This window comes from Trachemys scripta, chromosome 1, assembly GCF_013100865.1.
Source record: "Trachemys scripta elegans isolate TJP31775 chromosome 1, CAS_Tse_1.0, whole genome shotgun sequence".
Lineage (NCBI taxonomy): Eukaryota > Metazoa > Chordata > Testudines > Emydidae > Trachemys > Trachemys scripta.
In genome coordinates, this window is record NC_048298.1 from 306,745,038 (window position 1) to 306,759,410 (window position 14,373).

The following is a 14,373-nucleotide window of genomic DNA, read 5'->3' on the forward strand; positions in this document are numbered from 1 at the left end:
ACAAGAGAAAGCGACTCAAAAAGGCCCAAAGTCAAAACTAAAACAATCCAACCCCTAGGGTTGCAGGTGGGGCCAGGCAGGCAGGGCTGCCGCAGGAGCAGACCCCTGGTCCAGCAGGATGCGCCGGGCTGGAGCAGTGGCTGCAGCGGGGCCGTCGTCCCCTTCCACCCGGGGCGCGTAGGCAGCCCTGGCCAAGGCAGCGTGCGGGGCTGACGGTGCCCTGGGCCGAGCACCGCCCCCCAGGGCTGCAGTTACTGAGCCAGGCCGGCGCGCGGCCCCGCACGAGGCTCAGGGAACGGGCCGCGTGCGACGGGAGCGTTGGGCTCTCAGCCACAGGGCGGGCCCGCCCACTGTGACGTACCCAGGGGGCGGGAGCGATGGGTCGCCAGACTCACCAGAACCGGGCGCAGCCGGCATCGCGTGCGCGCCCCCGCTGGCAGGGTCGTGCACGTACAGCGGGAGTGCGCCTGGTCGCTCGCGTAGGTCTCAGTCTCTAGTGTCGGGGTGCCGGGCCCGCGCCCGGAGCGAGCAGTGTCCGCGGTGAGTGAAGTGATGAGGCCGCTTCGCCTTGGGGCCGGGGGTGAATGGGATGAAGGCTCCAGGGACAGGAGTGTGGGGTGTGGTTGGGCGGGCGGAGCATTGGGGTCGGGTTCGGAGGGGTGGTTTTTCGGGGGAGCATTAGGGTCAGGTTGGGGGAGGGGGAGCATTGGGATTGGGTTTGGAGGGGTGGGTTTTGGGGGTAGCATTGGGGTCGGGTTGGGGAGGGGGTGGGTTTTGGGGGAGCTTGGGGTCAGGTTGGGGGAGGGGGAGCATTGGGAGTGGGTTTGGAGGGGTGGGTTTTGGGGGTAGCATTGGGGTCGGGTTAGGGAGGGGGTGGGTTTTGGGGGGAGCTTTGGGGTTGGGTTGGAGGAAGGGGGAGCTTTGGGGTTGGGTTTGGAGGGGTGGGTTTTGGGGGGAGCATTGGGGTTGGGTTGGGGGGAGGGGTGGTTTTGGTGGAGGTGTTGAGTTGCAGGGGGGAGCGTTGGAGTTCTGTTGTGTTAATTTTGATGGATTATATGGGCCTAAAAAGTTAACGTGACCCAGTCACCGACCAGCATCAAACTCGGTGTTAAAGAAGGTTCAGAGTTCGGTATACAGACCTCAGGCTGTTTAATACCAGGGCAACTGGCAAACACATTATAAATCCTCTTTAAGTTTTCAATAAAGGTACAGGAAATGAAGGGGGGGAAACAATTCAGCATTTGAAATGTAAAGTATTTAAATAAGGCTTTCTTTTTAACAACATCCTTTGTTCACTTTTGTGTTAGCTATAGAGAGTCTGTAGAAGGAAAAGCCTCCTTGTTAGTTGAGATGAGCTGCTGGTGGTGTTAAAATCCAATCCAATTTTCTAGAAGAAAAAACAAGACAAACACAAGAGAGCAGAGGAAAAAAACAGCAAAGATGGAAAATGCAGTTTTTGTCTCCAGTGTTGACTCGCTTACTGGAGAAACACAGACCTAGTACGTGGTCTTGTTGGCCACTCCAAGTACTGGCAACTTATACCAGCATCAGGCTATCTACGGCCATGGTTCTCAACCTTTCCAGACTACTGTAGCCCTTTCTTGCATATTCTACATGTCACCTCATTTAAAAACTACTTGTTTACAAAATCAGTCATAAGTATCACAGCACACTATTACTGAAAAATTGCTTACTTTCTGATTTTTACCCTATAATTATAAAATAAATGGATCGGAATATAAATATTGTACATACATTTCAGTGTGATACTTGAGCCTGTTTTTCACTTGTGAGCCTTATCTGAAGCCTGAGCAAACTCCAGCAGCAGGGCTGAAGCATGTAACTTAGCTTTGCAGGGCCCCCTGTGGCATGGGGCCCTGGGCAGTTGTCCTGCTTGCCACCCCCTAATGCTGGCTCTGCACTTATGATCCTCTGAACCCATCCTGTGATCCCCCCTTGGGTCTGCAACCCCCCAGTTTGAGAAACACTGATCTAGATGAGTTGAGTTACCCCCTGGAAGATCTTTGTATACCCCGAGGGGTATGTGTAACCCTGGCTGAGAACTATTGATCTGCAATGATGTCACTTTTATCCTTATTCTGATCTGGGCTTCAGAATGATTTGCTCTAGATAGAATTGGTCAAATTCAGAACCAATAGCAAGAGTATAAATTAATGGCGATATCCTATCTCCTAGAACTGGAAGGGACCTCAAAAGGTCATCCAGTCCAGCCCCCTGCCTTCACTAGCAGGACCAAGTACTGATTTTGCCCCAGATCCCTAAGTGGCCCCCTCAAGGATTGAGCTCACAACCCTGGGTTTAGTAGGCCAATGGTCAAACCACTGAGCTATCCCTTCCCCCTGCATTATATTAGTAGTAATTTTATAGGTGTTTATGCTAGGCAATTTAACAGACTACTAAGAACAAAATTAGTCTTAAAAAGACGTATTTGTGTTGGGTAGCTTGACTGCAGAATTTTCTGCTTGTGTGAAAGCAGTGAACCAGGCGTCTTTACACTCTAAAGCACAGGGTTTAGCCTTTAGGCCCTGTAAAACTGAATCAATTTTTTTTTTTTTTTTATGGGGTGGAGAAGAGGACATAAAAAAGCCAGTTTTTGGAACCCATTTTTTGAACTTATTTCTACATTCAAATTGATAATAAATATGTCCCCTTTCTGCCAAACCAGTCTGAAAACCAAATTAACTACTACATGATATTCTGAAAAGGCCTGTGTGTGTTCGGTCAGGGCTCTGATCTATAGAGACAAACACTTCCATTGAGTCTGTGGAGTGACAGACTAAACATTCCCAATGAGCACTGTTCAGTTGACCATCTCACAGTTGAGGATTAATGAACATTCCATGTTAAATATAACCTCTTAGCAAGTGGTCAGATGGCATGTGCAATCTTAGCAAATCAAGTTTAGAATGCATGTTTTGATCAGAGTGCTGCAAAGAGAGAGAAGCCTGGGCAAAGAATTATGGGAGGTGAACATAGTTGTAACTAGGATATTGAGAATTAAGTGTGGGAAAAGAAAAGGGTAGATCTTTATATTTAAAAACATCTATATTTATGGCTAATTATCATAAAGAATTATACAATTTGTAGGGCTGTCAAGCGATTAAAAATTAATCGTGTGATTAATTGCACTGTTTAAATAAATGGTATTCTATTGTTTAATATTTTGGATGTTTTCTACATTTTCAAATAAATTGATTTCAGTTATAACAGAATGCAAAGTGTACAGTGCTCACTTTATATGTATTTTTTATTACAAATATTTGCACTGTAAAAACAAAAGAAATAGTATTTTATTATTCACCTAATAGAAGTATTGTAGTGCAATCTCTTTATCATGACAGTTGAATTTACAAATGTAGAATTATGTAAAAAAACCAAACTGCATTCAAAAATAAAACAAAATAAAACTTTAGAGCCTACAAGTCCATTCAGTCTTATTTTTTGTTCAGCTAGTCGCTCAGACAGACAAGTTTGTTTACGTTTGCAGGTGATAATGCTGTCCGCTTCTTGTTCACAATGTCACCTGAAAGTGAGAAACAGGTGTTCTCGTGGCACTGTTGTAACTGGCGTCGCAAAATATTTATGTGCCAGATGCACTAAAGATTCATATATCCCTTCATGCTTCAACCACCATTCCAGAGGACATGCGTCCATGCTGATGACAATGCAAAGCAATGTGGACCGACATATGTTCATTTTCATCATCTGAGTCAGATGCCACCAGCAGAAGGTTGATTTTCTTTTTTGGTGGTTTGGGTTCTGTAATTTCTGCATCGGAGTGTTGCTTTTTTAAGACTTCTGAAACTATGCTCCACACCTTGTCCCTCTCAGATTTTGGAAGGCACTTCAGATTCTTAAATCTTGGATTGAGTGCTGTAGCTATCTTTAGAAATCTCACATTGTTACTTTCTTTGCGTTTTGTGAAATCTTCAGTGACAGCGTTCTTAAAATGAACAACCTATGCTGTGTCATCATCTAAGACTGCTATAACATTTAATATATGGCAGAATGCAGGTAAAACAGAGCAGGGGACATACAATTCTTCCCCAACCAGTTCAGTCACAAATGTAATTAACTTTTTTTTTTTTTTTTTTTAATGAGTGTCATCAGCATGGAAGCATGTCCTCTGGAACGGTGGCCGAAGCATGAAGGTGCATATGAATGTTTAGCATATCTGGCATGTAAATACCTTGCAATGCGAGCTACAAAAGTGCCATGCAAATGCCTGTTCTCACTTTCTGGTGACATTGTAAATAAGAAGAGGGCAGCACTATCTCCCTTAAATGTAAAAAAACTTGTTTGTGTTAGCAATTGGCTGAACAAGAAGTAGGACTGAGTGGATTTGTAGGCGCTGAAGTTTTGCATTGTTTTGTTTTTGAGTGCAGTTATATAACAAAAAAAATCTACATTTGTAAGCTACACTTTCATGATAAAGAGATTGCACTACAGTATTTGTATGAGGTGAATTGAAAAATACTATTTCTTTTATTGTTTTTACAGTGCAAATATTTGTAATAAAAATAATATAAAGTGAACAGTGTACACTTTGTATTCTGTATGAGGTGAATTGAAAAATACTATTTATTGTTTTTACAGTGCAAATATTTGTAATAAAAATAATATAAAGTGAACTGTACACTTCGTATTCTGTGTTGTAATTGAAATCAATATATTTGAAAATGTAGAAAAGCAATCAAAAATATTTAATAAATTTCAATTGGTATTCTATTGTTTAACAATGCGATTAAAATTGCGGTTAATCGCGATTAATTTTTTTGAGTTAATCACATGAGTTAACTGCGATTAATTGACAGCCCTAATTTTTAGATACTATAATAATAAAAGATAGTTTCCATTGATGCTTATGCACAACTTCCATGAACAGTCATTTCTACATGGAGAAGAGGCTATATTCCTCAATTTACAGTCTTGTATTACATTCAGATTACATATACTATTGTGTTCTTTAATAGTAAATATTAGTATTTCATTATTTTGTTGAATCCTTCGATCAGAAGTAGGTGAAACACATTTGTTGAAAGAATAAACTTCTTTATCACTTCTTCCTAGTAATTATCAGGTGTCTAATGATTTCTATTTGACCTATTACTCCACCAGGTGGCACTATTTCCAGTGAGAGAATGATTGTATTTAACTTTCACAAAAAAATAGTATGGTTCTTCCAACAAATTCATAGAGTTTAAGGACAGAAGGGACCACTAAATCATCAAGTGTGACCTTCTGTATATCACATGCCATAAAACTTCATCCAGTTACCCCTGCACGTATTTGAGTAATGCATAACTTGTGTTTGGCTAAAGCTAACTTCCAGAAAGGCAACCAGTTTTGATTTGAAGACATCAAGAAATGGAGAATCCACCACTTCCCTCCATACCCTGTTCATCACAATTACACAATCTTCCGCTTTCAGCAAGGGCTGTCCTTGTAAACCTACCTGCTTACCATGTTGTGTGAATAATATCTATAACGTGTTACAGAAGAGACACTGAGCACATCTATGAAGGAAGAGACTTGTCCACTCAGTATAGCATTCGGCAGAGAAAAGAAGAACGTAAACAGATTTGCAAGAGATTACCTACAAACCAGAAGTATCAGTGGCCAAGGAGTTCCACTTTGAACCTGCCAGTTTATTCAACCATGTTTTAGTATGAAACATCATCATATATGTTTAAAATAATTCTTTGACACAAAAATAAAAATGCATCTCAGGTTTTAAGATTTTCAGCCAAAGAATCCAATCCAATCCAAAATGGGCATTAAGGTATTGGGGAATTGTATATCTTTTGGAGTAGGCACAACGGTGCTATCTATATAAAGTAAAGAAATAATATTTGAATACACATACTGCTTACAGAGCACCAAAGTACAGCGGTATGTTTCTCTCAGGTTGTTTTGGTTGGATAGACATTTATTAAGCATATTAATGCTTACTGCTTAATTAACCTGTGTCCCAGACAACTACAACTTGGCCAGTCATGCTTCCAAATATTAAGAAGAGAAAGACAGGTTCTGCAGCACACAGCAGGATCTCTTTCTTTCTCACATCATTACTCTCAGCATTTCCAACGAGGTACCAAGTTTGCTGCATTTTGTCCAAGGGAAGCATGGCAGTGTTATGAATGTTTGTATTACCTAAACACCACCATTTCTAAAAATAATGGTGGGGAAGGTGTAACAAATGCCTTTTAGTTATGCAGAGGGTAAGGACTGGAGTTAAAGGAAGCGGTACAAGATGAGATAACTCGGTTGAAGGATTCAGATGTCATTTATAAAAATGCCAGAACTTCTCAATTGATGTACAGTGTGCCTGTTCATCCAGCTGTGACCCCCATTCATATTTGTAAATATACAAATTTCTAATCATGCAGTGACATTTGGGAGGGATGTCTTCATGAGCCTCCCGTCTGCTTTGTTTTGGCTTATGGAGGACTCTCCAGCATTTAGGGACATCTTTATATAATGTGATATTAGAGTGAGGTGAGGGCAATATTGATCCTAGGACACAAGTTTATTTCTTGATGACCCCGGAGCATCACTTATCAAACTGACTGCTGTGCAGTTTTGTGCTTAGTTTGTTAACATCGAAGTGGCCAGTAGTACTTCCAAAGAGTTTGTTGACATTTTCATTTTATACTTAGGGCCTTTTATTTTACTTGCTCTGTTTAATGGGGTTAAATGCTACCATTCTGATTTAGTGGCATTTTACACTCAGATTTCGCTGCTGGAAATGACTACACAAGGTGTAGGGCAACAGAGTCAGGCCCTAAATTTGTAAAGGGCTTATAATTAATAAATTCAATTTATACATTTTAATACACTTTTTATTGAAAAGGATATTTAAAAATAAATCTACATAATATGATCATTTTACAATATGTTCTTAATAATAGTTTGTAGCATTATCTCTGTACTGGATGGCTGCTTTCTGCAGTTAGCTTGTTAACACTGAAAGAAATCCCATGTAATGTAGTATGTTAAGTGACTGAATTTTCATTATGAAAATGATAAACACAGATGAGAGTCTGCTTTCCCCGCCCCCTTTCACTCCTGGTAATGCAGATCTTTCGTGTCAGTTATTATTCCTGCAGGCAATTGATCATTTTCCACCTGATTAATAACCATGAGCCTGTTCCAACAAGTTAACAGGAGAACATGCTTTATATTGGTGAGCTGACCATATGAAATGTGTTCTAGTTCTTGCTAATTATTTAGCACTAATTGCATCACACTTTTTAGGTGGAAAGGCAGGATCAGAATTCTACAGGACTTGAAAAGTACGCAAAGGCCTAATTAGTTAGAGGCTGATAGTAAAAAAATGGTGAGTGGTCCTGGAAGAATAACACACCAGTAAGATCAGTCAGCCCTCAGCTGTAAAGAAAGAGAATGGTTCTGGGACTCTGCCCTGGACTGGGCTTGGAGACAAACTATTTCATATCTGCCTCTGGCTGGTAGGTATTTGATACACTTAAATATTACCCATCCAATCCAACCTCCATTTTACACTGCAAGAGAGAATGTGCTTTATTTTGTTGGCTCCTGGCTTCAGGACGTTTAGTTTTCTGGTTAGTAGGTGTTTCACTGTTTGACGTTTTATCTCAAATGAGCTGGTCTTTACTAAATGCTATTGTCATTGAGAAAAGCTGAGTTTAAACACTTCTTAACATCTAGAGAATGGGTGATGATGATGATGACGACGACATCCCTCAGCTTTCATCCCATACGCTGGCTGCCCTGCAGGAGTTCTATATAGATCAGCGACAGAGAGAGGGCACAAAGATCTCCCAAGGGTTTAAACAGTATTCCGTTGGCTCAATAGAGGAGGACTGGGTAAGAAACTAAACTTCAGAGTCTGCAATTCAATTACTTGTAGTGCCCAGTTACAGAGGAGCAGAAATGTGAGGCTTCTTTTGGGAAGTGAAGAGGAAGGGGGAATGAAAAAGGGCATTTTCAAGAGTGGGGGACTCTAATGATGCTGCTTCCACACTATAAAAGTCAAAGTCTCCTTGACTTGTTATTGAAGTTGGATGTGGTGTTTTTTTGTTTGCTTGTTTGTTTTATCTGGCACTAATTGAAATTGACATGGGGGGGGGGGGGGGAGAAAGATGCCAAGACAAGTAGCTGCCCTCTCTAGAAATTTTAGTTCCAGACTGGGAGGGTGGAGGAAGTACAGATTTTTCCTTTGGTGCGTGTGTGAAAGAGATGCAATTGCGACATTGTAATAATGTGGAAATAGCACACTCTTCCCTCTCTTCTCCCATCATGCTTCTCTGTTTTTTACCTACCTTACTTGGACAGGTGACTTGTCCCTTCTTACCTGTGACTGATGATTCTGGCCATGAGGTTTTCTGGCTCTCCTTTTCCTGTTCCCCGCCCCCCCCCTTTTTTTCTGATTGCTGTCATCCCTGACTTTCTCCTTCCTACCCTCTGCTATCTCATTTTTCCTTTTCTTCACTGCTACCACTTTGACTTTTCCCATCTCTCCACTCTGGCTATCTCCTTGCCTTTCACAATCCTGAGCTGGTATAAACTGTTCCCAACCTCAAAATAAATGAATGACTTCTTAATAACACAATTTTAAACTACTTAAAGACTGGGAGTTAAAATATCTGCACGCTGCAGGTAAACAATATATTTGGATTTGGATTCAGCATTGGTAACAGGGCAGAGGTACTAAATAAAGGAATGATCTAAATAGTCTGGTATAGCTTGGTTTTGTTGAAATAGTAATAGATTTTTATAAAACTCTGGCAACATGTAAGTGTGAAGTAGCTACTATTTATCGGCTTGAAATACTAGTTTATAGAGGAAATAACAAAACTGTCAGTAAAGAAATCCCTTTTCCAGCTCAGTTAGTAAGAGTTGTTCAGATGTGCAGGATTGCAATTTATGATACAAAAAAGTTGTTGTGGATTTTGGTTTTCCTTGAATGGGGCTGATATTGGTTAACAAAAAGTGTCATATACTGCCCAGTCAGAAAGACTGATGCTGTCAGTAATTGTTTGTGCATGATTTTCCCCAGCAGTTGAGCCAGTTTTGGTATGATGATGAAACTGCATTGTGCCTGGCTAATGAAGCTGTTCTGGCAGCTGGAAGAGGTGGCAGGTAGGTTTTCTTAATTATTTTATAAATTAAACATTTTGTGCTTCTTCTTACTTAAAATGTTCTAGGTAGGCTACTTTCAATCATGTTTCTCTAGATAGTACAGAAAAATCAGAATTTTGGTAGTAAGAAGTAGAAATCCAGATTAGACAAACACTTGTCAGGGATGGTCTAGATAATACTTAGTCCTGCCGTGAGTGCAGGGGACTGGACTAGATGATCTCTCAAGGTCCCTTCCAGTTCTATGATTAGCAGTCACTTCATGGTTAGACCACAGGACTGGGAGTTGGAAGGCCTGGATTTTAATCCTGCCTGTGACTGATTCCCTATGTGGCTCTGAGCAACTCATTAACCAGCCTAGTTGATCACACTTACCATATCTACCTCATGGAGTGTTTTGCAGCTTAATATTTGTAAAGTGCTTTTATGGTCCTTGAGTAGAGGTGCTGTACAAATGTTTATCTTTCATTTTATTAATAACTAACAACACCACACCAGTCAGCATGTCCGTTATTTTAAACTTCTGCTCTTAGGATAGGTCTACATTACTGCTTGAGTCGATCTAACTTGCGTCACGTAGGGGTGTGAAAAAGATACCCCCATGAGCAACGCAAGTTACAGCGACCTAAGCACTGTCCACACTGGCGCTGTATCAGCAGGAGATGCTCTCCTACCTACATAGCTTCCGCCTCTCGCGGAGGTGAATTAATTATGGCGACAGGAGAGGTCTCTCCCCTCAGCATAGAGTGTCTTCACCAGACATGCCACAGAGGTGCAGCTGCACTGATGTAGTGTTCCTAGTGTAAACCTGCCCTTAGGCATGTTTGTAAGGAGAGAGACTGGAAGCTTCACTCCGGATTGCTTTCTTCACACAATAAAAACCACAGACTAGAGTCCTTTTTTATGTTTTGTTTTGGCGTTCTGTTTGTTTTTATTTTTTAAATTATGACTTAGTTTCCCCCTTTCTTATCCCCCTCTGTCCATTAAAATAACATAACAGGAAATTTTGTTTTTTTCCCAAAAATTCGTCTTTGAAAAAAATTATTTTGAACTTTATTATTAAAATTTCAATTCTGTTTGCATATTGCTATAAAACAAGCTTTGCTCAGTAAGTAGTGCTTAAGTACCCAGTGCAGCAAGGTACTAAAGCATACATTTAAGCATATTGCTGAATCAGGGCCTAAAAACCTACCGTATATACTCGTTCATAAGTCGAATATTTTTGGTTTGGTAAAAAAGTGATGCATCAGAGCGGGTGTATAAATGGGTCTACACCAAAATTTGATTATTTTAAACTCTATGGAATAATTGAATTGAATATCTAATACATTGTCATTTTGTTTACTTGGAGTGTCTGCAGGCATGGAGCCCCTCAGCTCCGTGTGGCCGCGGTTCGCTGTTCCCAGCCAATGGAAGCTGCGGGAAGTGGCGCCGCTTCCCGCAGCTCCCATTGGCTGGGAACAGCAAACCGCGGCCACTGGGAGCTGAGGGGCTCCGTGCCTGTGAACGCTCCAGGTAAACAAAAAGCCAAAGTTTTCCAACCCCTGAAATATAGGGTCGGCTTATGAAAGGGTCATACAGTTTTTGCTATTTTTGCCTACGCATTTTGGGGGGTCAGCTTATAAACGAATGGGCTAATGAACGAGTATATACGGTAATATATTTATAATATATTAAACCTATATTAATTATTGTAATTACATTTGTTTTGAGAATGTGTATGTGCTTATCTGTCTGCTGAGTGCTGGTGCTACAAGCAGCCATACCATTGATTATCTATGCTGCTAGTACTCTATTATCATTAGCATGATGTAGTTCATTAATAACCTTCATAACTATCTGCATGTAAATCCTGTCATTTTTAATACAAAGAGGTAGGCCTTGATCCCTGCTGGGGGACAACAGATTCTGCTCAAATGAATGCATCATTATGGCTTTTATACTGAGAGGCTTGTTGTGGTTGATTGGTTTGTTCAATGCAAAATTATAGTGAATGTATTAAAAGCAGAAATCCAAGTGAAAGCAAAAGGTTATAACTTAAAAGTGAGGTCCAATTCAAAACCCAGGATCTAAGTACCTCAGAACTTTTGGGGCTTCGAAGAGAGGTCAAAATCCAGATCTAATTTTGCAAATAGACCTGACTTTGGGGTGTTAGAAATCTAAATCTTATGGTCTGCGCCCAATTCTAATATAATCTTTGTCTGTTAAAAAGAAGGTTCTGAATTATTTCTTTTTCTTTTCAGGATAGCGTGTGTTAGTGCTCCAAGTGTTTACCAGAAACTGAAAGAACAGGATGGCAAAGATTTTTCAGTGTGTATACTGGAATATGACAAAAGATTTTCTGTATATGGAGAGGAATTTATCTTTTATGATTACAACAACCCATTGAATTTACCTGGAAATCTCATACCACACAGTTTTGACATAGTATTAGCGGATCCACCCTATCTGTCTGAGGAGTGTCTCAGAAAAACAGCAGAGACAATCAAATACTTAACAAAAGGAAAGATTCTGCTCTGTACAGGTACACCATCTGTGTTTTTTGAGAGAGGAAAAAATATACTCAATGTTGTTGCTCTAAATATTTTTATTATCTATTTTGGTGATGTTCCAGTGGAACCCAGGCAGGGGTCCAACAGAACCCTGTCTGCCAGGCAGGCTTACTTCCGGCTTGCCTGCTGAGCTCCTGCCTGCCAGGCCGCCCTGCAGTCAGGGACTCCAGAGTCTTCAGGGTCCCTGGCTGTGGGACAGCCCACCAGGCAGACTGGCCTGGAGCAGGGCTCCATTCCCTTTCATGGAGAACTTCAAAAATTCTGGGTTTTGTTCTGAATCAGAACTAACAAGTACTGTTACTATGCTGTAGGTTCTTTAACTGTTTACGTATGTTCCCTAACATTTTAACTGCCCCGAGGGCTGAGATTTTAAACAGTGGCAGAATCCTTCTACGTTACCTTTAGCGATAAATGGGTCTACCAATACACTTGTGCTCCTCGATGAAACGGAATTGCCTTTCTTAGTACAGCTCTAGTTGTATTAGGACAAAATGCATTGTTTTTAGGAAATCCTGACCACTGAGCTGTACAGTTTTATAGCCTGTGTATGCCTAATGCCCCTCGTACACATAGGGAATGTGTATTCAATGCCTGGGAATCCCTATATATTTCTGGAGCTGAACACCATTGAGAGTCTGTTCTGTTTATAGAGAGCGATTTGTCTAGTGCTTAGAGCAGCAGTTCTCAAACTGTGGGTCAGGACCACAAAGTGGTGACTCCGTTTTAATGGGGTCGCCAGACCTGGCTTAGATTTGTTGGGGTCCGGGGATGAAGCCTGAGCCCCACCGCTCAGGGCCAAAGCCCAAGGACTTCAGCCCTGCGTGGAGGGGCTCAGGTTATAGGCCCCCTGCGTTGGGCTGATGCCCTTGTGCTTTGGCTTTTCCTCTCCCTCCCCCCGCCTGGGGCAATGGCCCCTTCACCCAGAGCAGCGGGCTAAGGCTTCGGTCCCCCCTCATGGGGTCATGTAACAATTGTTGTTGTCAGAAGAGAGTCACAGTGCAGTGCAATGAAGTTTGAGAAACCCTGGCTTAGAGCAAAAAACTGAAACTTGGGACTCTTGAGTTTTCTTCCCACTTGTGCCACTGACTGCTGTGTGAAGTTGAGCACACACTCGAGCTCTGTGCCTCAGGTTAGCTAACTGTTAATACCCCTGTGAAGTAGGTATTGTTTTTTATGAGCTTATTTGTTGTTTGTAAACTGCTTTGAGATCATCTAAGAGAAGAATAGTGTTGTTCTAATTAACTAAGAATTCTCTGACAGGAACACACACTGTAATTAAGGGGGTTGTTTAAGTTTAGTTACACTAACATGAATACCACTTTCAAGGGTGATTTTTTTTTTAAACAAATAGTTTTAAATTTATTTGAACTCATTGAAAATAAGTGAAAAATGCTGCTGCCTTTAGGAATTTGCAAGTTCCTAAATTCTGCAGCTGCTGGCTGAGGTTTAAGCTGCCACATAGCTCTTCCCTGAGTTTTTTTAAGAAGGTTGTACTTGAAAAGTAAAGGTTGGGAGCCTCTGCTCTAGTGCTCTAGTGTGTTACTTCCCTCGAGCAACTCTGGTTTTGAACTGGGTAGCTTTAAATATGACACTCTGGAGCTACTCACTCATCAAATGGCAGCAGTGTGTGAAATTTGAGACTGTGTCTCATTTGGCTCTTGATCTACAGTTGAGCATGTTCAAGGGAGAACAATCAACCCCAGGGGAAGGGGATAGCCGAGAAAGCACCTAAAACCATTCTCAGACCTTTTCCCTCCTTTCTCTCCTTCCTTTTCCCTCCCTTGGGACTCCAACCCGCTCTGTGGCCCAAGAGCGCTTGATGTCACAGAGCTTTACAGAGGATTGTAGAAGGGAAGTAAAAATAGGGGGATGCTGGAGGGACAATTTAAAGAAAAAAGCATAGAATGTGCTGTTACCTTTCTTTGTCATCAAATCCTGTTTTTTTTTCTGCTTCAGGTGCAGTCATGGAGGAGCAGGCAGCGAAGCATCTTGGTGTGAAGATGTGCAATTTTACTCCAAAACATACACGAAACTTAGCCAATGAATTTCGATGTTATGTGAATTATGATTCTGGACTAGACTGTGATTCTAGCTGTTCAGAGTGTACATAAAATAAGCGAAACAGTCTATCAATCAAGTCCATTTATTCCTTCTTTCAGTGATGTCTGCAATCCTCATTGCTTTGTTAAAGGTGTTGCTCCAGGTAATGGTTTCTGGGCTAGCTTTAGACATCTAAATATGACCAACTCTGTAATCTGTTAAATCTGCCAACATTTACAACTGATTTCTTTTGTTACCCTACTTAGGGCTTGTCTTCACATACAGCGAGAGCTCCTGAGGCACAGTTGCACCAATGCAGCTGTAGCGCTTTAGTGAAGGTGCTTCGATGCCGACAGGGGAGCTTCTCCCATCAACATAGCACTGTCTACAGGGTTAGGTTAGTATAACTACATCACTCAGGGATGTGGAATTTTTCACACCCCTGAGCAACATAGTTATACCAATATAGGTCTGTAGTGTAGACCTGGCCCTAAGTAGATGAATGGGGACTGGTTGGTTCAGATGACTTGGTAATGGGAGCTTTTCTATTCTAAGTCATCAGTTAGACCTGATCGGTGGCCTTTCCCATATGAGGGCTGTTCCATGGGTGCAATGAAGGGGGGCGGGGTCCAGGTGGCCT

General features: G+C 41.6%; 1 protein-coding gene across 2 annotated transcripts; it reads left to right on the forward strand.

Moving 5' to 3' along the window:
• Positions 1-388: 388 nt before the first annotated feature.
• Positions 389-13,826, forward strand: EEF1AKMT1 (EEF1A lysine methyltransferase 1). Of its 2 annotated transcripts, none has more exons than XM_034758776.1 (5): positions 389-540; positions 7,711-7,869; positions 9,062-9,144; positions 11,385-11,665; positions 13,650-13,826. In XM_034758776.1, the coding sequence occupies exons 2-5, from the start codon at positions 7,714-7,716 to the stop codon at positions 13,802-13,804; spliced, it is 675 nt and encodes a 224-aa protein (XP_034614667.1). In that variant the 5' UTR covers positions 389-540; positions 7,711-7,713; the 3' UTR covers positions 13,805-13,826. The 2 variants fall into 2 exon arrangements, with proteins under 2 accessions (XP_034614667.1, XP_034614668.1); XM_034758777.1 differs by having other exon boundaries at positions 9,065-9,144.
• Positions 13,827-14,373: the final 547 nt, after the last annotated feature.

Bases quoted from the DNA above. Each gene is read 5' to 3' on its own strand.
- EEF1AKMT1 (XM_034758776.1), top strand. From the start codon at position 7,714: ATGGGTGATGATGATGATGACGACGACATCCCTCAGCTTTCATCCCAT. The intron at 7,870-9,061 runs GTAAGAAACTAA...GATTTTCCCCAG, and splicing joins GCTCAATAGAGGAGGACTGG to CAGTTGAGCCAGTTTTGGTA. The intron at 9,145-11,384 runs GTAGGTTTTCTT...TTTTCTTTTCAG, and splicing joins GCAGCTGGAAGAGGTGGCAG to GATAGCGTGTGTTAGTGCTC.